General features: G+C 47.1%; 2 protein-coding genes across 2 annotated transcripts; both read right to left on the bottom strand.

The window, feature by feature from the left end:
• Nucleotides 1-6,423: 6,423 nt before the first annotated feature.
• Nucleotides 6,424-10,550, bottom strand: Serpina5 (serpin family A member 5). Its single transcript, XM_041633417.1, has 5 exons — nucleotides 10,526-10,550; nucleotides 9,486-10,111; nucleotides 8,268-8,538; nucleotides 7,822-7,969; nucleotides 6,424-6,724 (listed from the first exon to the last, which is right to left on the bottom strand). Exons 2-5 carry the CDS (start codon nucleotides 10,096-10,098, stop codon nucleotides 6,539-6,541), a joined length of 1,218 nt encoding a protein of 405 aa, XP_041489351.1. The 5' UTR covers nucleotides 10,099-10,111; nucleotides 10,526-10,550; the 3' UTR covers nucleotides 6,424-6,538.
• Nucleotides 10,551-19,547: 8,997 nt separating this feature from the next.
• Serpina4 (serpin family A member 4) lies at nucleotides 19,548-27,335 on the bottom strand. The gene is made up of 5 exons (XM_041633332.1): nucleotides 27,201-27,335; nucleotides 23,674-24,326; nucleotides 22,323-22,599; nucleotides 20,568-20,727; nucleotides 19,548-19,958 (listed from the first exon to the last, which is right to left on the bottom strand). Exons 2-5 carry the CDS (start codon nucleotides 24,308-24,310, stop codon nucleotides 19,761-19,763), a joined length of 1,272 nt encoding a protein of 423 aa, XP_041489266.1. The 5' UTR covers nucleotides 24,311-24,326; nucleotides 27,201-27,335; the 3' UTR covers nucleotides 19,548-19,760.
• Nucleotides 27,336-27,484: the final 149 nt, after the last annotated feature.

Here is a 27,484-nt window from a genome sequence, read left to right on the forward strand (position 1 = left end):
CCCAGCCAGCTTCTGGTACTATTCTCTGCATGTGATACCCAGTCACATTAATGACCTACGAGTCACAGAAGCACCTGCACCTAGAAGAGCAAGCACTGGAGGCTTTTCTCTACCTGCACATAAAGGAGCAATCAATGGAGCCAAACATACCCCCAACTACACCAACTGGAGAAAGAAAGACCCCCTAAAGCACTGGCTACCCCTGTATTGATTGGAGGAAGAGATGGGTAGACAACCGTGTGAGGAAACACTCAACAACATAAAGAATAAGACAGCACCTCCAGTAACTAATGGCTCTACAACAGCAAGAACTAAGCACCCCAATGCAGATGTAGCAGAAGAAAATAACCTTAAATATAACTCTATGAAGATGATTGAGGTCCTTAAAAGAGAAAATGAAAAACCCCCTTAATGTAATGGAGGAAAAGACAAACAAAAAATGGAAGAAACAAATAAATCCCTTAAAGAAAACAAAAAAAAAAGTAATCAAGCAGGTAAAGGCAATGGTTCAAGACTTAAAGACTGAAATAGAGGCTGCCCACTTTCTTCATATCTGTTCAGTATAGTACTCAAAGTTCTAGTTAGAGCAGTAAGAACAAAAGGAGATAAAAGGATACAAATTGGAAGGGAAGAAGTCAAACTCTTGCTACTTGCAGATGATATGATAGTTTACATAAGTGACCCATAAAATTTCACCAGGAAACACCTACAGCTGATAAACACCTTCAATAATGTGGGAAGTTACAAGATTAACTCAACGAAATCAGTAGCCCTCCTATATACAGATGATAAACTGGCTGACAAAGAACTCAGAGAAACATCACCCTTTACAAAAGCCACAAACAACATCAACTATCTTGGGGTAACTCTAAGAAGTGAAAGATCTATATGACTAAAATCTTAAGTCTTCGAAGAAAGAAATTGAAGAAGGCTATTAGAAAATGGAAAGATCTCTCGTGCTCTTGGATTAGCATAGTAAAAATCACAGTCTTACTAACAGCAATCTACAGATTCAATGCAGTCCCCATCAAAATCCTGATATAATTCTTCACAGATCTCGAAAGAACAATGCTCAACTTCGTATGGAAAAAACAAAAAACTCAGGATAGCCAAAACCATATTATACAAAAAAGGAACTTCTGGAGGCACCACCATCCCTGAGTTTAAGGTCTATTACAGAGCTACAGTAATGAAAACAGCTTGGTATTGTCATAAAAACAGACAGGTGGAGCAATGGAAGCAAATCAAAGATCCTGATATTAATCCACACACCTATGAACACTCTCCTGGTTTCCCTGCCTCAGCCTCTCTACTCAGCCTCTCTAGTGCTGGGATTATGGGAGTAGACAGCCTCAGCTGTCCAGATCTTTCCCAAGTCTCACCTATCTTCCTTTTTCTTCTCCTCATCTCCTGTCCTCTCTTCTCTCCCTCCTCCTCCTCTTCTCTTTTTCCCTCTCTCCCTTCCTCTCTTTCTCTTCCTCCTTAGAAGTTCTTGGCAAGCCAGCTTGGTGGTGTTGGTGGGGGCTCAGCTCAGCCCTTTGAGTAAGCCCAGAGAGATTTCCCATCAAAACCTTGAAAGGGCTGGGGTTAGCTCAGTGGTAGGGGATTGCCCAGCAAGCACAAGACCTTGGGTTCAGTCCCCAGCATTCAGGAAAAGAAAATGGTCATGAGAGTGACCTTAGACATGGAACCTCCAGCACGTGAGAAGTCTTCAGGCAACAGTGTGACTCGCGAGAGACCCTGAGGACTAACCAGCCAGCCTGGCTCCTCATGGATGCCTGACACTGTGGGGTATTCCATGTTTATTGTTTCCAGATGTGCATTTGGGGACAATTCATTCCGCATCAGCAGATGAGTGAGAAGAAACCAGTCTCCCTCTTAGTCCTTAGGGCCAAGGAAAAGAGTAAGAGCAGAGTGGTCAGAAGACAGCATGCAGGCTCACTCCACACTGTGTGGTACCAGATTCCCCCCTAGGTGGTAGCTGCCTCTCTATCCTTCTTTCAGGACTCATCGGCTACCATGGTTGCTCTGTTCTTCCTGCCTAAACCCCTATTGTCTTCGTACCAGCAACTTCAGAGGTGGGCTCACTGATGCCTGTCTTCTGCGAAGGTTCCCAAAGCCCCATGCCAGTTGATCCTGAGCCAAACCAGGTCTGAACCAGACCAGCTGGATGGTGTCCATCTCTTCACCAATACACTTTGGTCCTTGTTGACCTATACGCAGCCTGACTGAAACAACACAATGACCTCAGAGCCGAAAAGCCAACTGTCGAGGTCACCTGACTCCAGCCCTGGAGCTGTACCCCTGCTCTGTGGCAGCCCAGGGTAGTCACCTGCTGTGCTGGGGGTATCGGTTGTGAATCTTTGAAGTCACTGCAGTGCTCTGACATTAGTCGTGAAGGGTTTGCCTGCTACCACCTCAGTGATGGTCATTATGGCCCACTTACTGCCTGGGTCTTGCAGCTCTTGTGTGCTTCAGAGGTCTCTTACGACTGGAGTTTTGTTCTGAACTTTTGATAGAGGGGCCTTCTGTCCATCTTTCCATGAGTATATGCTATACAAAACTCCAGGTAGTTCCCACTTTCTATCCCCGGAAATCGTTAGCTTGGGCCACACCATCCTAAAACTCCTCTATTTTGGTTGAACTGTGACTATTCTGGAATTTAATGTCATTTGATTTCCAGAACTAAAATAATTCATTTCTATAGATTCTGGCCTTTCCTACACTATCAATCCCCAATAATGGTCTTCCACAAGAGATGTGTATCTATCCCCAACATTATTATTTTAACTCACTACTCCTTGCTTACCCTAGAATGAAATGAAAAAAGGAAACTTTCAAATCTCTTTGCCACTCTACTTCCTGAGAAAACTATAAGAAAGGGCTGCCACATGGGCCTAACCTTTCCTCAGAGCCTCAGCCATGCTACATAGCTCTACCTTTGAAGTGTGATGTGTATACCATGTGTATGTACAAATCTCAAGGGAGAGCTTTATTGCCTTGCCATCAACATCCCGATTCCTTGTCTTGAGCCAGGAAAATGTATTTATATTTTTATTTATTTATTTAGAATTTGTGTCCATGCAGGTGTGTGGATGGGAGAGCCTACATGTCCAAGTGTCTGTGGGTGCATGTGTAGGTGTCATGGTTGTCCCAGGAGGCTAAGAATGAGTGTCTTGGGGGAACAGCTGCTATGTGTGCAGAAGCCCAGAAGCCCCACACAACAGCCCTTCTCCAGTGGGTGAGGCACTGGTGGAGCCTTAGAGAGGAAAGTGTGAGTGTCCCCGAAAGGATCAAGTGGAGGTCTCAGTTTATGTGTGGGTGGGAATGAAGGACAGGAAGAGGGACATTCAGGGTGTGGTATGAACGATTGTCACAATATAATGTCAGTTTTGAGAGACATTAGGAAAAATCACGGCCATGTGTCCAAGGCCCTTGTTCCCGAACAGCCAGGACAGCGACTTCCTTTCCCCCTGTTTTCCTTCATGGCCTGTGTCGGTACTTTCTCTTTCACCACATCTTGTCTGTCTCATGCTTCCCTCCAGCTGGTCCCTCTGTCAGCAAGTCCTCTACCTGTCCCAAATTTGCTGTCTATGGAGCTCCACTCCTACATCAAGGCCAGCTCCATGCTGTTCTCTGGCAAAACCTTTGAACTCCCTGAACTGTTAGTCTCTACATCCCTGAATCACGTGGCAGCTGAATCCAATAGCTTCCAGTAAGTTCTAAGACAACAGTCACGTATGATGTGCAACAGAGGCTCCAGGCACTGCTCCACCACTTCTCGGCACACGCAGTGTTTGCTTTCTGTCTGCTTGTTCAGTAAACTTTTGGAAGCACTGGACCTTGGTCTCATACATGACCCTTAGACAGGACTCCTCTCTGACCTCCGATGGACTAGGTAAACAGGAAGAGACACAATTTGCCACGAATCACTAGACATTATACAAGGGAAAGGCATGAGGGGGTGGGTTGACCCCACAGTAAGGCCTGATTGTGGACGGTCACTGCATTAGCATAGTCACTGCTGAGATGTCTGGATCTGGTCATAGCCACTATGTGCCAGGCGTCAGAGTCTAGGCCTTTGCTGTCACCAGCTAGTTCTTAAGGTAAACCAGAGACAGGGACAGACCTTGTTGTAGGGTCCTGAGGAAGGAAAGCGATTGCAAATGAAAAGTTCCCACAGCAGACTGACAGAGCAGTCCTTGGTAAGTACTCTAGGGGGCAGTCAAACTCTGGGGCTAATTCCTAGAAATCACAATGGGAGGCTCACACCTTTCTGAAACACCAACTCCCAGGGATCTCACCGGCACCTGCAAACACACACACACACACACACACACACACACACACACACACACAGATGAATAAAAGTGAAATAAATATTTTTTTAAAGGTGCTGACCTTGTGTGATAGCTAACCTTGGTTGCCAACTTGACAGCATTTGGAATCAACTAAAACCCAACTGCTGTCCACAACTATAATGACTCCATGAGATTGTCTCAAGCAAGAAGACCCACCTTAAATCTAGGCCACACCTTCTAGTGGCAACCCAGATAAAAGGACAAGGAAGAAGGAAAGTTTGCTTTCTGCCTGCTTTCCCTTGCTCTCATCAGCAAAGGCATCTGTCCTGTAGCTATGGCGTTCCTTTGCCCGTATCAAAACCAGCTTCTTGAGGATTCCAGTGCAGACTGCCGATCAGCTGCTCTCCAGCGGTCCTGGGGGCCTGCAATTCTCAAATGGAACCACTGAGACAGGCAGCCTCGGCATGGGCTGTCAGGTTCTCAGCCTCTCCAATGTAAGACAGCCATTGTTGGACTGCCTAAACTGCATCCTGTAAGCCTCTTATAAATCACACATGCACCCACGCGCACAAACACATGTGTGAGCATATGCACGCATGCGTGCACATACACACACATGCATACACACACGTATGCATGCACATTCACACACACACACACACACACACACTCATTTGTGTTCTTTTATGAAACCCTGACTAAAACACACTTTGTTATTTCCAGTGGACACCCATCTTCAATACAATCCAGGAATCGGAGCTGTGAGCACAGCCCCATGGAACCATAACAGTAATATTCACGTTGGGGTGGGCAAAGTACTCTGCCCTGGGGACAGCTTGAGGTTTGGTGGCAATTTTGCTCAATCATTCATTTACTCATTTGCTTTTTGATGTGCCAAATTCCCTCTTTGGCCAGAGGACAGGAGTCAACCCAGGGTGCTGAGATTCAGACACACCTGTTACCCTGTCTCCATTCTCCCTCCTCAGCAGAACACAGGGTTGAGGGTAGCTGTGGGGCTACACTCCCCATCTGTTACGGTTTAGGTGAAAAATGTTCCCTTCGTGTATCTGAACACTGGCAATGCTGTTTTGGGGGTTGTGGGAAACTCTGGGAGATGGGACGTAGATGGAACAGTGGCTAGCTGAGGAATGGGCGGTGGGGTTTATAGCCCAGCCTTCCTTTCTGTCTCAGACCTGCACATCCACTCAGGCGCGAGAAAGCAGCCTCACTCTCTTGCTGCCACAGCTGAGCCCTCCCCTGCCCCATGCCTTCCTCGCCATGGTGAACTATCCCATCAAACCAGGGCCTAAAGAGACTCTTAAGCTGCTTCTTGTGTGGTCTCGGCGATGAGAAACTCACCCGTCTCTCATTCATCTCGGCTGTACCGTGTGCAAGCCGTGTGACTGGGCAAGCCGCCTCGGCCTCAACAAGCCTTCCTTTCTCTGTCAGCCAAACCAGAATAATGGCATCACATAGCAAGTGTCGCTCTCCTCAGGGCTGTCTCCAAAAGGACAATGAGACCCAGTCTTTGCGAAATGTTTTGTTGCTATTGCCAAGGTGAAAATCAGCAAGTTGGTCTCTAATCCATGTTCTACGGTTTGCGACAGGCCTCTGTCATCCCAGCCCAGTCAGGTTTGCCAGTTGATACTTTTGTCCGTGGCGAGACACTTCTACCCTCATACTCAAGTTTGCTGCTAAGCTGAGTTCTTATATCAATCCTGACTGGCCTGTGGAATGATTTCTACGTGTCAGTGGATGGACTTCTTGCTCTAATCCTTCATTGGATGCATAGAGAAACAAAGGTCCAGAGAGGGGCATCGTCATTCCCATTCCTAAAGCACAATGAACTGATAATTGGGGCTGACAGGTGGGAGACCAGGCTTAAAAATGTGCTTTCTAGTGACCATCACCTATAGTGATCAGTCTCTCACAAAGCTTTATAGTGATAGACTGAGCACAAATGGCCTAGGCACTGGGTATGACTGTGACACAAATATGGTGGTGGAGAAAGCAGCTGGCCTCTTTAGGCTCAGTGCCAATCACTGATGAAAAATGAGAGCAAGAACCCATACCTTACAAGTGTGATCAGAGAAGCCGCCATTAGTTTATTAGTATTATTCATAACACCTTGTTAGTTAATCTATTGAGCAAATTACCAACTACCAACAGATGAATGGGCTGTAGTATCCTCATGGCTTCCTCTGGGTCAGCCTGTGGGTTTCGGAAAGAGTCCCAGCTCAGGGCCGGACCACTTTGCCAAGGAACAAGAGATCCATGTTTTCCACGATGGCAAACAGAAAAGGTCTGTTGAATTTCATCTGCAGAGTCCTCGGCCGAGCAGATCTGAACATGAAGACCTCTCCTGTGGCAGCAGCCGCTACAGTTCCTGACTCGTCTACCTCCACCAAGGATTTGTGCATCATCTGCGGGCAGACAGTAGGGCTGGGTTGTGGTGATGCATCGTGATAAAAATACTGCTTGTATTTCTAAGGAACTGGGACCTCACAGCCAGAGTTAATAATACATTCAGAGGTCACGGAAGCCTGCCATCCTACTGTGTACTCAGCCTGTTGGTTTAACCTGCTTTTGAGTGAATGGTGCCACAAACAACCTTACTTGCCTTGGATTCCCCATGCAGTCTTAAATTACATACTCTTCCATTGTCCCCGATCTAGACAATACTGTGTGTCATTTGCTGAAAACAGTAGATACGGAAGTTGAAAGTAATCTTCTAAAACAAAATTATAAACAATGATGTCTGTAGTTCTGTTTGATGTCTGGGTCAATTGGAGTCAGCGACTTAATCCCTTATACAACTCTGAGAAGATTTCTGTAAAGTATCCCATTCCTTCCCCGTATGATGCTTTCTGTGCTGTTCAATAAAGACAGCTTTGTCTGGGATGGATGCGTGTGTGTGTGCGCGCACACACATGCATGCAAACACACACAGAGATTGACAAAACAGCATTCAAACAGACACATATTCCTCCAAGACCATGTGGCAAATATGGGCTTTCATTGTAAGAACAAGGCACAAAGGAAATTCTTTGAATCTCTAGTGTGAAGGAATCATAATGGGATAGAAAGGAATGAGTTGAGGTGAGACCGAATGGAATTGGGTGGGACGGCATCGAAGAGGATCAGTGATAGAATGGGGCAGAACAAGGTAATTGGATGGAATGGGATTGAGTGGGATTGGATGGGATGGGGTGGGGTGGGATGGATGGAGTGGGGCGGAGTGGGATGGGATGTGGTGGAGTGGGTGGGGTGGGATGGAGTGGGGTGGGGATGGATGGAGTGGGGCGGAGTGGGATGGGATGGGATGGGATGTGGTGGGGTGGGATGGGATGGGATGAGATGGGATAGGGTGGAATGGGGTAGGGTGGGTGTGTTGGGAACAGGTGCAGTGGGACAGAATGGGATGGGTGGGATGGGATTTGGGGTGTGTTGGCATCGGGTGAAACGAGGTGGAATGGTGTGATAATTTCTAAAGCAGGTGTTCAGGAATGTCCAGACTCACCTCAGACAAGTTGACCTTGGCATGGTCAGTGATGCCAGACAGATCAGCATGGGAGGTGAAGACATCCTTGATGCCCATCTTGGGTAGGATTTTCTCCAGATGGTAGGTACCCTCAATGGAGAACTTGGGGAGGTAAAGGCCTAACCGCCTAGAGAGAGTAAAGGGCATTCTTAGCATGAGATGCTGAGATGTCCTTAGCACCCTCCCTCTGTGGCCCTAGACCTAATGGAACCTTCATCTCTGCTGGAGTGTCCCACTTTTCCAAGTTTTATCCCTCAAGCTGGGCCAGGTCCTGGGCTGAGGACTTCACAGGAAGACTTTCAGTTTGGAGACAGCTTCCTGCCTGAGATGCCCAACCATCACTTCCCATCCTTGTGTTGTCCTGGGTCATGTGTCTTCCCAGGCATGGGTGGAGGGATGTGACCCCAGCGTGACTTAGAAAGTACCTCTTTGTAGCTGTCTTCAGCCAGTTCTTCAGGGCTCCCTCATTCAGGCCGTTCTCTACCTGCTGCATCTTGCCTTCGTTGGGGAGAACGAACAGAGCGGTGGCATTGCCTTGGTAAGGGAGCATCACCACGGTGCAGGAAATATCCTGGTCCACGAGGTAGTGGTACTCGTCTTCACGGTTCATCATGAGCACTTGTATGGTCTGCTTGGGGGTCACATGGAAATCTTCCTTGTAGGTGTTTTTGTCGCTGAAGGCCGTCTCCCACTTGGCTAAAGGTGAACATGGGGTAGGAGCAAAAGCACTGGGTAGAAATGAGACACCCTTGGCTGTGCCTGACCAGTGGAGACAGTCCAAAGAGTGTCTCTGCAGAGTAGCCTCAGGAGCCTCAGCAGCCACATCTATGAGCCTCAAAAGCCAAATCCCCTCATGACTGGGGCAGCCTGAACCTTTCACACGCCTGTTTATTAGTATTATTCATAACACCTTGTTAGTTAATCTATTCAGCAAATTACCAACTACCAACAGATGAATGAGCTGTAGTATCCTCATGGCTTCCTCTCCTGTATTGCCAAACCCTTGACATGTGGGTTGGGGAAAATGGTTCCCACAGGCTCAAATGTTAGTGGGACTGCTTGGGGATTAGGATGTGTGGTTTTACTAGAGGAAGTACGACATGGAGTGTGGGCTTTGAGGCTTTAAAAGCCCACACGAGGCTCAGGGTTTCTCTTTGTACATCGGGTTTGTCTTGTGGTTGGCATGTAAGTTCTCAGCTACTGCTCCAGAATCATGCCTGCCTGCCTGCTACCATGCCTTGCCATAATGGATCATAGACACACTCCCTGAAAGTATAAGCAAGCCCCACTTGAGTATTTTCTTTTATAAGTTGTCTTGGTCATAGTGTCTTATGATAGCAATAGAAAAGTAACTAAGGCACTTGCCTTCAGAATCCCTGGTTTCCCGTTCCCTGCCCTTTTAACCCTGATCAGATCTGTATTCCTGGTTCTAGTGGGTTTGGTGTCAGCATTGTTATTGTTTCATCATGATGACATGACAAGGGCCAGGCGCTATCTGGTAAATCACCGTCTGTCTTGTCTGTGGCTGCTTCCCTTCTATCCAGCTGGCATGTGGATGAATTGTTCTTTTGAGGGGGACAGAATGCTACCGTGAGAGATAAAACAGGAAAGAGAAGAAGTGAAAGTCTGAGCCTGAGGCTTACCTTTGAAGAAGATGTAATTTATCAGCACCATGACATGGGTGCTATGGAGTTCCTTGATCAAGTCTACAATCTTGCCCTTGGTCTGCTTGGCCACATAGTTGTTAATCTGCTTCTTAGCCACTTCAGGGTTCCCGAAGTTGGTAGAGAAAGTATCCGCCATGTACAGGGTCTTCATGGCATTCAAGAAGTTGTCCCGAATATGTATTGCTGGATCTGTAAAAAGAGCACTGCCCAGGCTCAACTGGAGGCCATCACTAAGCTGACTGAACCTCTGCAGCAGATGTTGGAAGCCCTTGTGGAGCTCGGCCTCTTGGCTTTGCTGCAGGCTGAGGCCCAGGCCCTCCATGATCTGTGTCTTACTGTGGGATCCAGTCCCCATAGACAGCATGGCCAAGCTCATGGACACGCTCATGGGGGAGAAGAAGACATTCTGATCAGGGGCTTCAGAAGCCAAGGCCCTGTAGAGGCTGAAGGCAAAGTCCTTGCTTCTGGGAGTTACCCTAGCACTCACAGAGGACCCCTTGACCTTCTTCTTCTCCAGGGAACGGGAGTGGTAGCGGGAGGTCACCCCAAGGCTGAAGAGCAGCAAGCATAGAAAGGAGAAGATCCTCATTGTGGCAGTGGTTCTGAATGGAAGAATAGGAAAATGTTCTCAGGCAGGGAAAAGTCATGGGTCAAAGTGGGAGAGACTCCTTGAGTAGGCTGACATCCTTAAAGGATGTCTCCACGTCCTCCAAGAGATAACTTAGGAGGCTGAGGCCATGGGACTGCAAAGAGAAGTAGTGGTACTCAGAGCTGTAGAAAGGTCGGACAATACAACAATGCAGGCAATGGCTCAAGACAGACTTGTAAACCAATAGTGCAATGGCGTTACAAAAGAAAAAAATCACCAAAAATTTTCTCATAGTGTTTTAAGTAAGTTTCAGATGTTTGTATTAAGCCTCATCCATAGGAGTCCTTGACTACAGCTTGGACAGGCATGCCTAGGGTCTGCCCACCTCCCCAAGCCCACCAGGTCCCAGAGCAGCAGCTGTACTTACTCTTTAATGTGGTTGAATGTCACGGTGGCAGTCCACCTGGCTTAGGAGAGGACAGAGGGCAGACTAACTCACAGCCTGCAATTGTCACTGACCACAGAGGCCGTGCCCCCACCCCATCCCAACTCCGCCCTATTGAGATCTGGGCTGATCTAAGGCTTTCTCAGACATCCTGATAAAAGGACAAAAGGAGTAGACTTGGCAGCGCTGGTCTGTCCCAGGGACTTGGCTTTTTCCCCTGAAGAGACTGGAGTTATCAGTCCCAAGGTTGCTGTGTGCTCAGTCTATAATGTTCTTGAGATACCTTGTGTTCCCCTTGTACAACATTGTTTGGTTACCTCCCCTCTGACTTAGCCCTATCCTATAACAGTTTCTGCTGACTCTGTCCCATTTCTTTCCCGGAAATAGTTTAAAAGATACTGTACCTTATAAGAAGTTTGCTTGATGGAGGACATAGACAGAAAGACCTCTTGATCCTTTAATAATAAACTTTATCTTCTATTCTCTTTCTTCTGATCTCCTGGTCCTCTCTCTCAGGACCCTGTCACCAAAGAATGACCTGCTGGTCCAGGTAAAGTAGTGACTAAACAGGAACACCTGAATATGAGAAAAAGAGTAAGTATGGCCATAATACATAGATATTTTTTTTAAAGCCAGGCCAGAGAGATTGCCTGAAGAAAAAAGTAGAAAGCATCAACAGTAAAAGATGAGATAGCAAAATTCTTAAGATCCTTGTGGTGGTTTGAAAGAAAACAGCCCCCAAAGGAAGTGGCATTATTAAAAGGTGTGGCCTTGTTATAGTAGTTGTGGCCTTGTTGGAGTTGGTGTGGCCTTGTTGGAGTGGGTGTGGTCTTGTTGGAGTGGGTGTGGTCTTATTAGAGTAGATGTGGTCTTATTAGAGGAATGGTGTCACTGTGGGGGTGGGCTATGTGGTCTTCTGTGCTCAAGCTTCTTCAAGTGTTACAGTTCCTGTTGCCTGAGGATCAAGATGTAGAACTCTCAGCTCCTTCTTCAGCACCATGTCTGTCTGCATGCTGCCATGTCCTGCCATGATAATGATAGACTGAAGCTCTGAGACTGTAAGCCACACAATTAAATGTTTCTTTGCAGGAGTTGCTGTGGTCATGGTGTCTCCACAGCGATTGAAACGCTAAGGAAGACAAACATTTTTTTTCCTTTAAATGCTTTGTTTGCTTCTGTATTCTAGTTCCTATAATATGCTAAAGTGCTCTTAAAAATCTTTACTTTCATTCAAAAAGACCTGCCCTTGGGACCTTAAAATAAGGTTTTGTAAGTTTAAAGACACAGGAATATGTAGGTAAAAGTTGAAAGACAAAATATTGCTCACAAGGGCCACTTGAGTTCCATATGGACAGATCCGTGCTGTAAATTTTTATTAGATTTCCTTAGATTCACAGTGTAAAATTGATACAATTTTAACTCCATACCCCTGGTCAAAAAGCTCACTGATGGGAGAATGGTGCACTCGAGTTCAAGCTCTCTCGTTGGGTGACAGCTTCTGCTACTGCATAAGCAAAGGATCCCAAATCTCTTCTAAGCTTTCTTTGCTCTACCCTTTCCAAAGTCTTCTATCTCTAAGCTTTTTCTGCTTTCCACTCTTGAAAATATTTCATCTTTATGATTTCTTTGCTCTCTACTCTAAAAAAAAAAATTCTCTTAAAAGTATTATGTAAATTTTATCTCAGAATTTTTAAGTTTATTGAGTATGGTTAAAAATCTGTGAAATCTGTAACTGAAGGTTGATCCTTTAAAAATCTATACATAGGTCATCTTGATTTGTTACTGCATATTACGTGGCTCAATTCTTGCTTAGGAAAACAGATGTTTTTAAATAGCAACCATGTGGTTCATGGTCATCTTGGCTGATGAAGTCATCAGGATGAAAGCAACAACGTAGCTGGAAGCCATCTTTACTAAGGTTTTAAAAAAAGAGTACACCAGGGTGGTATTGGCGCACGCCTTTAATCCCAGTACTCGGGAGGCAGAGGCAGTGGATCTCTGTGAGTTTGAAACCAGCCTGGTCTATAGAGCAAGTTCCAGGTCAGGCTCCAAAGCTAAACAGAGAAACCCTATCCCCCCCTTCAAAAAAATAGAGTACATGCCATGTAACTTAACCATCATCTTGGTTAAAAAGACCGCATGGTATAGACCAAATAAGTCAGCACTCATGAAACCTAGGCCTCTTGAGTACTCAGCTCACCACTGCATCTTCTTCTCAGACTAAGGAAGCAGCAGCAGGTCTACAAACTATTTTTGATAGGGATGGAGTTTTGCATAATGACAAATTCCTAAGGTTATAAAGGTGTGCTCAGGTTAACAGAAACTGACTTAGAGATGTATGTCTAACTACGCATGTCCTTGCTAATTGCTCAACGCCAGGCTTCTAGAAAATTTTAGATAAGGAACAACACATACTTAATAAGTAAGGTATGTCTGATAAATAAGGTTTATAAATTCCTAAGGTCTACCCAGGTTAGTACACTGACTTGAAGAGATGTGTTCTCTTTATCTTTGCCAGTTTGGTTAAGCTTTAGCAATTTGGATTAACTGAGTCATACAAGAGGCTGTGGTGTTCTTCAAGGTGAACTATGAAAGGACAAAGAGAAATAAAGTTCCCAGTCCCTCAATGAACTGTATTTATGGCTTAAAATTTTATTTTGATGCTATAGAATCCTCAATAAAATCTTCAACTCAAATCTTTAAAGCTCAAACTTAACATGGACAAAGCTGTAAAATCCCAATCTTATAAATGCTACTAACTTTCTGTGAATGTGTCTCGAAAATCAAAAAAAAAAAAATCAAGACACATAAGTTCATGTTCAGACACCTTATAAATTACCAAGTTCTTTAGTGTGCTCAGAGCTGTGTTCACAGTCATGCTGAGTACAAACATGATTCATTACAGGAACAAGGTTTATTTAACCTCCTGTGTATGTCTTCATGGTTATTGCTAAAATATGTAATTAAAAGCAAGTAAAGTTTATTTAAAATCAAATATACTTAAAATTTGGCCTTGTTTCTTTTCTTTACCCCTGCTAGAGCTGCTAGGTCTCCTGCTGAGAAAGGTAGACACAATTACCTCCCTGCAGAATTCACTCTAGAACAATGATAAACTCACAAAGCAAGTTTAACTCTTCCCTTACTTAAAGGAACTTGCTTGGTAAAAACAGCTCTCGGTAATCAACCACCTATGTCTCCTGGCTGGATGGGAAGAAGAGGTTTGAAGTTTGTAAGTTGTAGGAGTCTAAGAGGTAATTTCAGGCACATAAATGCAAGGTATAAAGGTCTGGGATGTGAAAACTTAAGTTGTGAGGTCTATGAATGTGTGGCAAGGTGTGCACATGCAAGCTGTAAGATCTAAGGAAATGCTTTAAGCCTTCAAAAGTTCAGTTTTAACATTAATCAAATTTAAATTTCCCTTGGTTGTTTTATAAGTACAGACTTAAAAGTGCTTCTCGTTGTTGAAAGCATCTCTGTCTGATCTGTAGAGCCAGACCTCTGGACAGAGGAAAACTGTTAATGCTTTTTACCCAGAAACATTTTGGGGTCCCCAGGCTTTTGCTGTCACTCAAAGGTGTGGGTCTACTGCCTTTTCCACAAAGAGACTTTCAGTACAGATTACAAACAATGGTAATGCTAATATTCTCTCTCTGTCTCTCTCTCTGCCTCTCTCTCTCTCTCTCTCTCTCTCTCTCTCTCTCTCTCTCTCTCTCTTCCCCTTCCAGGAGTCTTGGGATTCCTTCCCTCACATCAACAACCAGGACCACATGCCCTAAAGATTCAAGTGTATGGACAAGATAAAGATGCTCAGAGGCCCCAGTGAAAGGACAAAAGAAATCTAGTTCTGTGTTTTTGCTCAGCAGGGAACTTGTCAAGGCCAGTCTGGGGTTGAGGCCTGGGCCTCAAAAGAATTAAGGTTTCAGTTCCCGGGACTTGGCTTTTTCTCCTGAAGAAACTGGAGTTATCAATTTCAAGACTGCTGTGTGCTTAGTCTTAATGTTCTTGAGATATCCTGTGTTCCCCTTATGCAACACTGTTTGATTAGCTCCCCTCTGACTTAGCCCCACCTTATGATAGTTTCTGCTGGAAATAGCATGTAAGATACTGCGCTTCTTTTTTCTTTTTCTTTTCTTTTCTTTTTTTCTTTCTTTTTTTTTTTTTTTGAGACAAGGTTTCTCTGTAGCTTTGATGCCTGTCCTAGAACTAGTTCTTGTAGACCAGGCTGGCCTCAAACTCACAGAGATCCACTTGCCTCTGCCTCCCAAGTGCTGGGATTAAAGGCTTGTGCCACCACTGCCCGGCTAAGATACTGTACTTCTTAAGAAGTTTGTTTGGCATAGGACAGAGCTTGTGTGAGACCTCCTGATCCCAAACTACCTTATCTTCTCTGTCTTCTGTCTTCTGAACCCTGTCCCTGAAGAACGACCTGCTGGTCCAAGTCACTGCCCCAGCCTGCACTGTCTTGTCTTAGAAGGCTTCCAGATAACAGGCCAGCTGCAGGCAATACGGCTTAGGATGCAGGTTCGCGTTGGGTTGCCTGTCTCTGCTTTCCAAATCCATTTCCATCACCATTGCCAGGCTTTGGGGGCCCTCCAGAAGGCAAGCGTGCCAGGCTGATGGAGACTGACATTGCAGAGGCATGGAACAGGACATAGCAGAACCCCGGGGGTTCCTTTTCCAGGCTCAACTCCTTCCTTTTCTGAAGCCAGTTTCCCATGGACTCGGGGGAAAAGGTCTTTGAACCACTTCCCTCAGGCCTATGTGCTTGCCAGATAACAAACCCACAAGTCTGATAATGGCTCCAATGAGAACATCTGGTAATGTCAGAGACAGAGGGGTCATTGTGTCCATCTCGTATATCCTAAGAACCCAACCGAGACCCAGGAGGTAGAAGAAAATATTCCAGGTCAGGCATCAGATCAGGACCTCAGTGTCCCTCTTGGTTCCTAACAAAGGTGCACCTAGGACTTCTGGGGGCCTTGTGGAATTGTCTTTTTTTTCCTCTTAAGGTCAGGGTTTACTCACTGACTGTTTCCAACATGGTGCAGAGTGCTGGCTCATGCCTTACGACATTTCCAAGGTCCCTATGCAGGGGGCTTGTCATTGCTTGAACAAGGTGGAGCTGGTGGAGCTGGTTGATCCAAACGTCATTATGGTATGACTAAGAGAAAATTATCCTCATAGATATCAGTGCAGAAAGGCCCTGAGTGCCTTCCGAATGCTTCCCTGTCCCTCTCCATGACTCCAAGACTGAATTCTTCCCTCTTCTATGTCAAATGTTGATGTATCAACCCCAAGGGCATCAGTAACCTCAAGGATACTAATAGGATCCTTGCTGAAGATGTAGTTAGTTAAAACAAGGTCATGCTGGACCAGGGAGATTCTCTAATACAACATGGCTGCTACCTCCACCCTTCCGTGTGTGTGTGTGTGTGTGTGTGTGTGTGTGTGTGTGTGGCAGAGAACATGGTTCAGAAGCCATTTATTCTGCTTTTTTGAGACAGGGTCTCCCATTGGCTAGGAGCTCACTAAGTAAGCTAGGCTGGCTGATCAGCAAGTCCCAGTGATCCACCTGTCTCTGCCTTCCTAGTGCTGCCATTATAAGTATACATCACCACAGCCAGAACTCAGGTTTTGGGCCTCCCGAATGTAACAAGATACAGTAGCTGGCTAGAATATCCTGCATAGAGTTTTTTATTTAGTTAACTTTCTTTTTCAGTGTTTCAAAACAAAGAAAACCTGAGCAACTGAACTCGATATTTGTCTGATCCTGGGCCAAAGGTGATACAAACATAACTCAGTAAACTTCCAGCCATTGCCTTTTCATCCATCCATCCATCCATCCATTCATTCATCCATTCATTCATTTTTCTGGCTGGGCTTGTGCTATACAGATTGCCTAAGGCCAGGGGAGCTTTGGAAATTTGGGAATAACAAGGTCCTGTCTCAAAGATGTCCCACCTGGTAGGCACTAGAGTAAGTTAGGGACAAAAGTGATGCTCAGGCTAGCAATGACACGAGGCCAGTCTGGCTTGAGGAGGGCTATGAACAACCTTGGTAGTGTATGGGCTCTCAGATAAGTGCCTTAAGAGAGAGGTTTGGAGATGAGAAGCTCGTAGAAGTGGGGAATGAAAACGACCTGTGGTTAAAATCACATGACACACAGTACCGGAGAGGCAGCTAGCCTCAGACCAGAGAAGCCTTGACTGTTAACAGAGGACTTTGAACGTATATCCAATAGGGAGCCACTGACTGTTTTAGAGTGAGAAAGAAACGAGCACAGCATCAGCATCAGGACCAGCATCAGCATCGGGACCAGCATCAGCATCAGGATCAGGACCAGCAACCAATCTCCTTGACTTGAGGGTGAGGCACCTTCATCTTCTCCCCTTCATCACACCAGCATCTCACACATTCACACATCACTCTGGCAGGCTTGCTGCCATAAGGAAACCTAGACTGCCCCGAGCTAGCCTTCTTCTACTCATTCGCCCGCCTGTGTATATGGGGTGAAAAGGGGCATCAGCCAGCCCAGGTCTAACTTTAGCTCCTACAGGGTTGTTGAAAACCAGACGCCAACTTGTCCTGAGCTCAGCTGAGCAATTCTGTGATCTGCAGGGCCTCTTGAGTCCTACGCACTTATATGATTGCGGGTGTAACCTGGAAGAGGGGTAGTGAGCCCCAGAACTGTCAGCAATGGCCCCCTTTGGGACCCTTCTTCGTCAGTGTTCTCCTGAGGCTGACTTGGGTCCTATCCGAAACTGTGCTTTGGAGGCCTGAGTGGGAAACAGCCACCTTGGTCCTGCCCTTGCCACTTCCTTTAGCAACATTTTATATTGTGAGCTGAAGGGTTATTCCTTGCTCTTTGTCTTGGTTTGCTGGAAGCCGGCCTATTACTGGATTTGTGGCTTTGCAATCCCTGGTGTACCCTGAGTTTTGAATGGGTGTTAGCTGGAAGGAGCTCTACAACTTGCTCTCCTGGGCCACCAATGACCACTCTGTCTTTGTAGTACGGTGCTTCTTGTATGCTACAGACAAGGGTCGGGGACCCTGGGTCCTGTTCTCCAGCCATGGGCTAAATTTTCAGAGCCATCTCTAGGTGCTCTGGACACCATGAAGTCCCTCAGAGTAGGTGTGGTCAGTGGCCTCCTAATCTTGAAGTCTGGAAAAATGCCTTGATTTGGCCATAGCCCCAATTTCCACCCTGAACAAGCTGTGAGGAGAGGTTCTTCCTCAGTTTGACCTACAGAGAGAAAGGGGAGAGGTGTGGAGCTGCGTATCTAGAACCTTCTGGAAGCGCAGTCAGGAAAAGAATTGGTATTAGGAAGAGAAGGGCCAAGAAAATGTCCTCAGGTTCAGACCCACCCCTGTACTGGGACGCTGTGTTCATGTCTGAATAGCAAGTATGTCCAAAAGAGACTTACCTGGGATGTATAAGGGGAGTTGACCTGGGTGGGGACAAACTGAAGCTCAGAGGTGACAGGAGCAGCACTGGGTATCTGGGATGTGGGACTCATGGAAAGAGTAACAGGGCTGGTGGATGCATAGCCCCAATTTAAAGTTTCCCACACATAGGAAGTGTGATTCCATGAGGCAGAGGCAGCTGCCTAAACATGTCCCATCTCATCAGTGAGGGTACTGAGGTCCAGAGAAGCAAAGCCAAAACCACAATTTGTGACACTGACCATGCAATGGGAGTAAAATGAGCCACCTAGCTTGTAGATGAAATATAAGCAGCTGGAGTCAAAGCATTATGGGAGTTCTCACCCTGGACATAAAAGCAGGGAGTGATCTGGATCTAGAGAAGAATGGGTAAGGCCCCCTCTTGGCTGAGGCTCCCTCTTGGCTGCACTGTTCTCAGCTCTCAGTGTCCTGGGAATCCATGTTGACGTCAGAGAGGCCATGTTGGATCTCAGCCTGGTGCTAGTCACCCTAGTCCCTGTGAGCCCCCAGGGTGTGGCCTAGAGAAGGCATCTGATGGAAATCAGAGGTTTGCTGCAAACAGAACCAGTTCCTGCCAGCCTGTCTCCTCCACGGGTAGTTTGTTCACCCACATTCTAGAAGCGACCCTTCTTGAAGAGCTTTCACTACTTCTGAAATGATCTGAGCTAGGTCAAGGGCAGAGGGGTATAATACATTACTCTCCCGGAGAAACTGAACCTCTCCAAGAGGGAAGGGATTCTCTTGAAATCAGCAGCAGGGTCAAAACATTAACAATGCTTCTCCTGGCTCTGGTTTCATGTTCCCGTAGCATGCTGCTGGCCACAGCTGTCTATGCTGGGAGTGGCACTAGCAATATCTCAGGCACAGGCGGCATACCCCTCTGAGCCTTCCTCACTGTATATTGTGGTAGGAATTGGAAGCGTCTCCATGGGCTATGATTTTGAACACATTTCCCAGCTGGCGGCACTGTTTTATGAGGCTGTGGGATGTCTAACAGTTGGGGGTTAACTTATCCAACTTGTCTGTTGAAGAGGATCTCCGGGGGGTGGGCTTTTGAAAATTGGCTCCAACCCTTGGTTCTGGCCTCAGAACTTTGTCTGTTTTCTGGTCCACCATGATATGAGCAACCTCCTCCATCACCCCACCATCACCACGAACTGAGGTTGTTGCCAGGCTTTCTCTACCATTGTGGACAGAGCCCTCTGAAACAGCAAACCAATCTAAATCCTTTCTACAAGGATTAAATCAAGCTGCTTCTGAGAGGCATTGTCACCAAGAAGCAAAGGTAACAAGAACACTAGGCCAGGGTCTAAGCGGCTCAGGCTGCTTCTGTTGGGAGTCTCCCAACCAAAACGTTCTCAGTCCCTCTTCTGGAAAGGAAACACTAACTGCACCCAGTCAGCTACTTCTCTTCTCTACATGCCTGGGCAGCCATATGCGACTTAAGCACCTCCTATTCCATGTCTGGGGCCAGGTTTGCTAAGGGTAAGGCCTGGAGGGACAGGCAAAGGCTATGTCTGTGTCTGCGACGTGTGAGGTGCCACACACACACACCAGGGTCTCAGGGCTGTCATTTGGTTTAATGAGTCTGAGCCCCACCCCCAGGAGGGCCTCTCTCTCTTTCTAGCTCATCTTGCCCTGCCCTTTCTTGTACCATTGGCTCCTCTTTGGGGGGCGGGACCCTTCCCTGCCCTCAGTTATGGATGGATGTTCATCCCCAGCCCTCCCAAGCCACATCCTCTTGCTGGTGGCAGACCAGCTAGTCCTGGGACAGCTATGCTGTGGGGTTGAACACCTTCCCCATGAAGAGGATATTCTTGGTGCTGGTGGAATATATCACTGCGAAGAATGGCCGGTTGAATACAAGGACATGTTTCTTGTGCTTGGCAGAGAAAAGCATGGCAGAGGTACCAGTGGCTGCTGCAGCCTCCGTGCCAACTTCATTCACATCCAGGGTGGCCTTGTGGAAAACCTAAGAGAGAAATTACAGGCTTCACCGCCTCTTCTCAATGCACAGTAGTAATAGATGTCACTCCCGAGCCCCTCGCTGTGCCTTTGTATGCATGTCACCTCCTAGGAGGTCAGTGGCATCACTTTAGGGATAGGGATAATAAAATCAACAGTCAGGCAACATCCCAAGGTAAGGAGCAAGGCAGAAATTCAGACTCCTCTCCTAGGGTGTACCCATTAATATGTCTACCCCCCCCCCACATTAATCAGGGATCGCTGGCTCTTCCTTAAAAACACATGGCTACAGGCTTCAGCCTCCTCCTTTTGCTGTTCCTATAGTGTATCTTTCACTCTCTGTTGCTCTGACACACCCAACTGCCAGACCCCTGGCCTGACCCAGCAGCATCTGAGGACATGGGCTGGCCCATTGTCATCTCATCTTCACACGGAGACTGTGACCAGCAACTGGTGCGCCCCTGTCTGTGTAAATGCTCATACCTATGGAAGACTAAGCATGCTCAGGCTCCCAGAGACCATGGAGTAGCAGGGAGGATTTCTATTGCCCAGCACTTTCTCAGAGTTAGAAGTCCCCCACAGAGGTCTATAGGGACGATGATGCTTTATTACTTACTTTGGATAGCTGCAATTTCTCCTTTTCGTTGATACGCGAGAAGTCAGCGCGCTGGGTGAACAGGTCCTGGAAACCCAGGTAGGGCAAAATCTCTTCTAATGAGTAGGAATTTGCAATGGAGAATTTGGGGAAGTGCAGTGTAAGCTTTCTGTAAAAGTTCCTGAAGGGGCACGAAGAGGAGGCATATTAGATTCTCTCTCTCTCTCTCTCTCTCTCTCTCTCTCTCTCTCTCTCAATCTTCTCTCTCTCTCTCTCTCTCTCTCTCTCTCTCTCTCGTGTGTGTGTGTGTGTGTGTGTGTGTGTGTGTGTGTGTGTGGTACAGGTGCACATGTGTGGCAGAGGACAAACTTCAGGTCACTGGGAACAGGGTTTTCATCATCTTGGAACAAGTAGGCTGACTAGTGCGCAAACCGCAGGAACCCACCTGTCTCCTGGATGACAGGCACCTGCCCTCATGCCTGGCCTTTTTTTTAAAACTATGAGTTCTTCAATTCAGACTCAGGTTCTCCATTGTCTGAGCCACCTCTCCAGTTCAAAACATTAGATTCCTGAAGCAACTGGGCCCTTGTTGATGTGAACCTTCTTCAGAGGAAAATGACCCTGCTCCACTTGAGTTTGGCTTTCAAAAGCACCCGTGAGTCAGGCAACACCTTAGCTAGGTGCCTATACTGCTACAGGCCACAGATGTCTACTTAGCTATCTAGAGGAATGGATTTTTTGCTGAAATATAATTACACTATTTCATCCTTCCTTTCCCCTTTCTCTAGTTCCTCCACTTAGAGATTCTTATATGGATGTGATTTCAGGGCTGACCACTTGGTATTGGACAACCAATTAAGGGGCTTTTCCTCAGGGAAGACTGATTCCTCTTAGCGTTCCTGAGTCACCTTTCCTAGAGGCTGTATTGTAGCGGGGTACAGGTACCCTGAGAGACAGATACCAGCCCCTTACTGTGGCAGCCTGCCTTTGCCTCTTCAGAGGTGGGTCACTTCTGCTCTGGACTGGCTGATTTCTATTGGTTGATTCCCTGTCTCAGCTGATGTAAACCCCTGCCTGAATGAGGCTTCTGACTAGTCTTTTCTTCTGTACAACTAGAAACACTTCTTCCCAGGGCTTCACAGTGAGGAGCAGCTGCCTTGCTTGAAGCAGCTGGGGGCCCAGCTGGTCTGAGACCTCCTCAGAAGAAGGATCACCTTTGTTTCACCCAAGTTTAGCCACCAGAAGCACCTCTGTGAGCATGCCCGGTGAATGGGCCCTGGAAACCCAGGTCTAGCAAAATCTCATCAAATGCCTAGGAGTTTGAAATGCAGAGTTTGGGGGAACTGCAGTGAAACCTTTCTGTAAAAGCCCCTGAAAGGGGCATGGGAAGTTCCTCTTCCTTCCTCCCTCTTCTTGCTCATTCTCTTTGTGCATGGAATCTGGTGGGTGGGTAGAATTTTCTTAACCCTTCTACATCAGCCCAGGCAGTTTCCATAGTCACTGTACAAGGATTGACCCTCAAAGGGAAAGCCAATCTACCCAAGGCCTGTGCAACAGAAGAACTCAAGGCGCCTAACTCTAGAGTGGTTTTCTCCACTGAGACTGGGAACCTGTACTAGCCACCATGGGAGAGGTCACTGTCTAAGAAGCTTCAAGGGGAGTCTCGCAGCCAGGGCCAATGCCTTCACAGGGCAGCACTCACTGCAGTTTCTGGTCACCGAGTTTCACCATTTGCAGGTATCATGTAGATTGAACAGCCTGTGACATCCTGTTTACCTATTCTGAAGCAAGTGGTTCCACCTTGCCAGCATGCCTGGGGACAGCATGTGCTCCACCTCCTCCATCTTGCCCTTCTGAGGAAGGATGAAAAATGCTGTGGCGTCATCGCCTTGGTATTCCATCCGCAGAACCGTGCAGGGCACACGTCTGTCTTCCAGAAACCAGTGTTCCTTGTCATCTTGCAGCATCATGGGGACCCGAACGACCGTCTTCTCATCCACGTAGAAGTTACTCACAGTGACTTTATGGGAAGGGAAAGGTTTCTTCCACAGACCTGAGGGCGTAAGGGAGACAGAGAAGCCAATCTTCCTTCAAGGAGCGCTACCTGAGCTCAGAACCAGGGTATAGCCACTGAAGACCCTGCCTTGCTGTTACTGTGCCCAATTCAAGCCATCTGGGAAGAATTATTGATGTCAATCCTCAGTTTGATTCAATTGAGAATAATCAAAGAGTCGCTCTTAGCCTCAGCCACGAACCCCTTGACAAACCTCTATGTCTAAAAACATTTGCCTGGTGATTCATAGGCGTACCAAAATTACAGTTATGAAGCAGCAGCAAAACTAATTTTAGGTTTGGGGGTCACCACATGAGGAACCTTATTAAAGGGTCGCAGCATTAGGAACCATTAGACTAAGGAGATGGCACAGCAGTGAAGAGAACCGGTTGCTTTTCTGAAGGGCTGGGGTTTGATTCCCAACACCTACGTGGTGGCTCACAGCCAGATGCAACTCCGGCTCCAGGAGATCTGATACCTCCGACTTTGGTCAACTCCTATACTTACACGCCCATTACCCACACACAGACATACAACTAAACAAAGAATAACAACAGAAAAAAAAAACCAGCAAAACGAATCTCTAAGAGAGCGCTACTTTTGAGTGGTCAGTGGTCTGTGAGCATGCCACATGTGACCCACAGGTGTGGAGACTAATCTGCCTGGCTTATTGTCTCGGAATGTTTACATTTTGTTCCCTGTGGATCCTGAGTCAGAGCCAGTTACACGCTGAGATTTGGAGCCCCGGAGATGACGGTTGACACAGCGGTGCCTCCACCAAGTCTCATGACCTGAGTGTGACCTTCAGGAAACACACGATGAAAGGAGAGAACCAACTCCCAAGAGTTGTCCTCTGACCTCCACATGTGTGCTGTGGCATGTACTCGTCCCTCGAGAATAAACATAAAAATGCTGAGCTTGCAAAGTAGACTGAGCTCCATTGAGCTCTGGAGGTCTTCAGAAGAAGAGAGGCCGTGGAAAGAGCTAGAGTTGCCTGGGGGTTGCAACCCACCCTCGCCCACCTCCCTTCAGGAGCATATGCTCAGCAGTGGGCTGGCACCTTGTTGAGCTCACCTCGGAAGAAGATATAATTCACCAGAACCATCCTTGCGTTGGGGCTCAGGTCTTTGATCAAATCCTTGATCTTTCCACGGGTTTTCTCCTTGACATAGTTGTTGATGAGCTGGATTGTAGCCTTCATGTCTATGAAGTTACCAAGTAAGACTTTGCTGTTATAGGAGGCTTCCGTGGTGCTGACAAACTCAGGAAGAGGCTGCAGGTCCTGGCTAAGGATCAGCGCGTTGCCTACAGAGATGTCCATCTCAGGAGATGGACGACTAATCATGCCCTGCATGAGCCTGAAGCCCTCATGGATTTCAGGCTGTGACAGCTCGGTGAGGTTGAAGCCCAGGCCTTCAAGGATCTGGGTCTGGGTGTCCCCACCAGCCCCTGTGGACAGCATGGCCAAGGCAATGGAGATGCTGAGTGGGGAGAAGAAGATGTTCTTCTCAGAGTTTTGGGCAGCCACCAGGTGGTAGAGACGGAAGGCAAAGTCGGCATTGCCAGGGGCAATGATCTGGGAGCTGGAGATGTTCAACTGTGAGGACTCTGTATAGGTCTGGTTAGATGTGTTGTTGGACTCTTGGGCTGGCTGGCCATGAGAAAGCAGCAGGTATCCAGCCAGAAGGAGCAGGCAGAGGGTGCGATGCATACTGGATCTCTTGGGTCTGCAGAGAAAATGACACCCCACCCCCAGGGACATTCTAGCAACAGACAGGACCCCTGCTGAGCTGACAGCAGCAGGCAGGGCCCCAGGGGTGGGGGGATTCATTCACTAGGTTGAGAGTTTGCAAGGCTAGTTGTGGGGAGACAGTCATGTAAATGTAAATATCTATTTAAATTGCTGTATTTGTTTGATCACTTCAAGTGAGATCCCTTAGGAAACCATCAAGGGACTGGTTCAAGCTAGTTGGAGCTGTCCAACCCTTCTTCTACTGACCTAGAATTAACCTCACACTAGAGCTAAATTCTGAATGAGGACTGCTGAGAAGTCAAGAACAATGGCACTGAGTTTTGATCCTACTGCACATACTGGCTTTGTGGGAGCCTAGGCAGTTTGGAGGCTCACCTTACTAGACCTGGATGGAGGTGGATGGTCCTTGGACTTCCCACAGGGCAAGGAACCCTGATTGCTCTTCGGGCTGATGAAGGAGGGGGACTTGATTGGGGGACGGGGAGGGAAATGGGAGGCAGTGGTGGGGAGGAGGCAGAAATCTTTAATAAATAAATAAATAAATAAATAAATAAATAAATCCAAACATTCTCCTGTGAGGCATCTTTGAACATGCGACATGTGATCCCTTCTACATGTAACGACATGTCTTTCCAATAAGAAGATGCCCAAATGTCTCCAGTGTGTTCTGGAGTTAGCCCCACTACTCCTGCTATTTCCTAATAAAGCCCCTCTGTTGGCCTATTTCTCTGTGTTTATTGACTTTGCACACACTCGGGATAGAGGCTCATGCTCAGCTCTGTCAGAGGATGGCAGAGAACGCCAGCACCCTCCGCGAATGCGTGTGATTGCATAGCTTTAGATTTGCAAAGCACACGCCGATACCCCTGTCTCATTTTATTTGCCACCACTGTGAGCTTGCCTAGATTCAGGAGGAAAGGAAGGGTCCAAACCTGACTTGCATAGGTCCAGGCAGAGCTGGACTTCCTCTCCCAGGCACTGTTCCCTCCTTTCTGTTCTTTCCCTGTGCCTTTGTGAGTCATCCAGGGAAAGGATGAGGATGAAGAAGGTGTGAACACCACCATTGCCCCCTCCCTGTGCTGACCGGTCTGCAGACCACTCTCCTTAACTTCCTTGTGTTTTTCCAAGGTGGGAACAGGAAGGGCTATCTCCCTCCCATTACCCCATCTGGAAGAGAAAAGCGATGTCAATGAAGGACTTGGCCTACCATTACAATGGTGAGACCGATTCCCTTCTTAAAATGGTCTTGACCTGACCAAGACAGGCTATTCAGTTTTCCCACACTGAATCTATCCTTGTTCCATCCAATGGTCCTGCTACTGCTAGGTTCTTGGCCACCCATGACCACCCTGCTCATGTCTCTGGCCTTCTATGCCCTCCCCCCACTTCCCATGGCATAGCCTCAGTTTCTCTTTGGACCCCAATACCCTACACAAAAGGATCCTTGCTCTTGTCTTCCTGTCTCTCCCTCAGACTAGGGTTGAGAAACTTCCCACAAAGAACTAGATAGTATCATCCATGGCCTTGCAAGCCAGTCTCTTCGGCCATGATTCACTCCTCCCTGGACACTGGGAAGCAACTGTGGGCAAGGCAAGCACTTTTGACAACACTCTATGCACGGACTCTGTAGTCTTGAATTCAAATTAACCTTAGGGTGTCACAAAACATTATCTATTTTTCTTCTTTTTTCTAATACTAGAAATTGGTCTCTGGGCCTTGTGCATCCTAGGAAATGTCATACCATTGAGTTTTAACTCTAGTGTCCCCAGTCATTTTTTTTCAACTTTAAGAAAAGATTTGTTTATTTTTATTTGTGTGTGTGTGTGTGTGCCTACGTGAGCATATGTGCACATATGAGACCAAAGGGGACTGGATCACCCAGAACTAGAGTTATAGGCAAACTGTCTGATGTGCGTGCTGGGAATGGAACCCAGGTCCTAGGCCAGAGCAGTGAGTGCTCTTGACTGAGCCATCTCCCAAGCCCGCCCTCCTTGGTACAGTTTTTTAGTGCAGTGTGAGAACACGGGGTGGCAGGTACAGTGAAAGACCCACCCGGATTCCTGCTTTTTGCCTTGAGAGAGCATCTCACTAAGATGCCCAGGGTAGGCTTGAACTAACTCACTCTCTAACACTAGAAGGCGTTGAAGATGGTGTCCGGTTTCAATCTCCTGAGTAACAGGGAATACAGGCTTGAGTCACCACATTCAACGACATGGTTCAATGATAATTCTTACATTTATTTTTAACTTCTATTTCCAAACTAGAGTTTTCGTATTGGCATTCTGCATCTTTGTTTCTTTGTTTGCAGAGTGGGCCACATTTGAATCTTGAAACTGTACTTTGCTGACCTTGGACACAACCACAGCCTTAGCTCTCCCTGCCTGGCTTTTGTCGTGGGAAGGAGGATCCAACAACACATTTAGCTTCCTAGACTCTCCCTTCCTTACAAAGTTTCTTAAGCCCAGCCCCAGAATCATGTACTGTTCTGTGGCTTTAAGTGAATTACCCAGAATGCCCTCTGGTATGTCAACATCACCTGCCCTGGGAGTTTCGGAAGAACAAGATTTGGCTGATGTCGCCCTGGGGTAGCTATGTGGAAATTTTAGGGGCTCAAATGCCAGTGGCCTAGCAGAGGAGCAGGGGCACTGAACACAGGTACACCAGGGTTTGTATCTAGTCTCAGCATTTCTAACAGGTAGGGAAGGTGACCAGCTGTCCAGTTGGCCCCAGACGTCCCTGGCTTTAGCTCTGAGGTCCCATGACCTAGAAAGAGCTTCTGGTCTTGGGCAAACCAGGATGTCAAGCTGCCCTCTTTTGACATTGTTCCCCTTATCCCTGGGTTACTCACGACACAGTCCGTCCTGGAGTGGCTCTGGGTGGCTCTCTGAGCTGCAGAGTGGCTTGTGGCACTTGGGAAAATAAAACCTTCTGCTCCCCACTTGCTGTCTCCAGATCTGCTAATGATTAACGAAGAGGACCATGGGTACAACACAGACTCCTCACAGGAAGTGAGCCAGCCTCCCCCAGGACAACACCCTTCTACCCTCCCAGGGCACTCTCGGATGGTTTGCTTCTTTGTATTTGTGTCATGGGTTTTCCTAGGAAAGACCAAGAGAGAATGTGCTTTGTGAA

The sequence above is a fragment of the Microtus oregoni genome, unplaced genomic scaffold, assembly GCF_018167655.1.
Source record: "Microtus oregoni isolate MIOR12 unplaced genomic scaffold, Mior012 000043F_ref0000047, whole genome shotgun sequence".
NCBI lineage: Eukaryota > Metazoa > Chordata > Mammalia > Rodentia > Cricetidae > Microtus > Microtus oregoni.

Coding starts and splice junctions, on each gene's coding strand:
- Serpina5 (XM_041633417.1), bottom strand. CDS start 10,098: ATGAGGATCTTCTCCTTTCTATGCTTGCTGCTCTTCAGCCTTGGGGTG. Junction 8,539..9,485: donor AAATTACATCTTCTTCAAAG/GTAAGCCTCAGG, acceptor GTTCACCTTTAG/CCAAGTGGGAGACGGCCTTC. Junction 6,725..7,821: donor CCAAGGTCAACTTGTCTGAG/GTGAGTCTGGAC, acceptor GTCTGCCCGCAG/ATGATGCACAAATCCTTGGT.
- Serpina4 (XM_041633332.1), bottom strand. CDS start 24,310: ATGCATCGCACCCTCTGCCTGCTCCTTCTGGCTGGATACCTGCTGCTT. Junction 22,600..23,673: donor GAATTATATCTTCTTCCGAG/GTGAGCTCAACA, acceptor TTACGCCCTCAG/GTCTGTGGAAGAAACCTTTC. Junction 20,728..22,322: donor AACCACTTGCTTCAGAATAG/GTAAACAGGATG, acceptor GTGCCCCTTCAG/GAACTTTTACAGAAAGCTTA.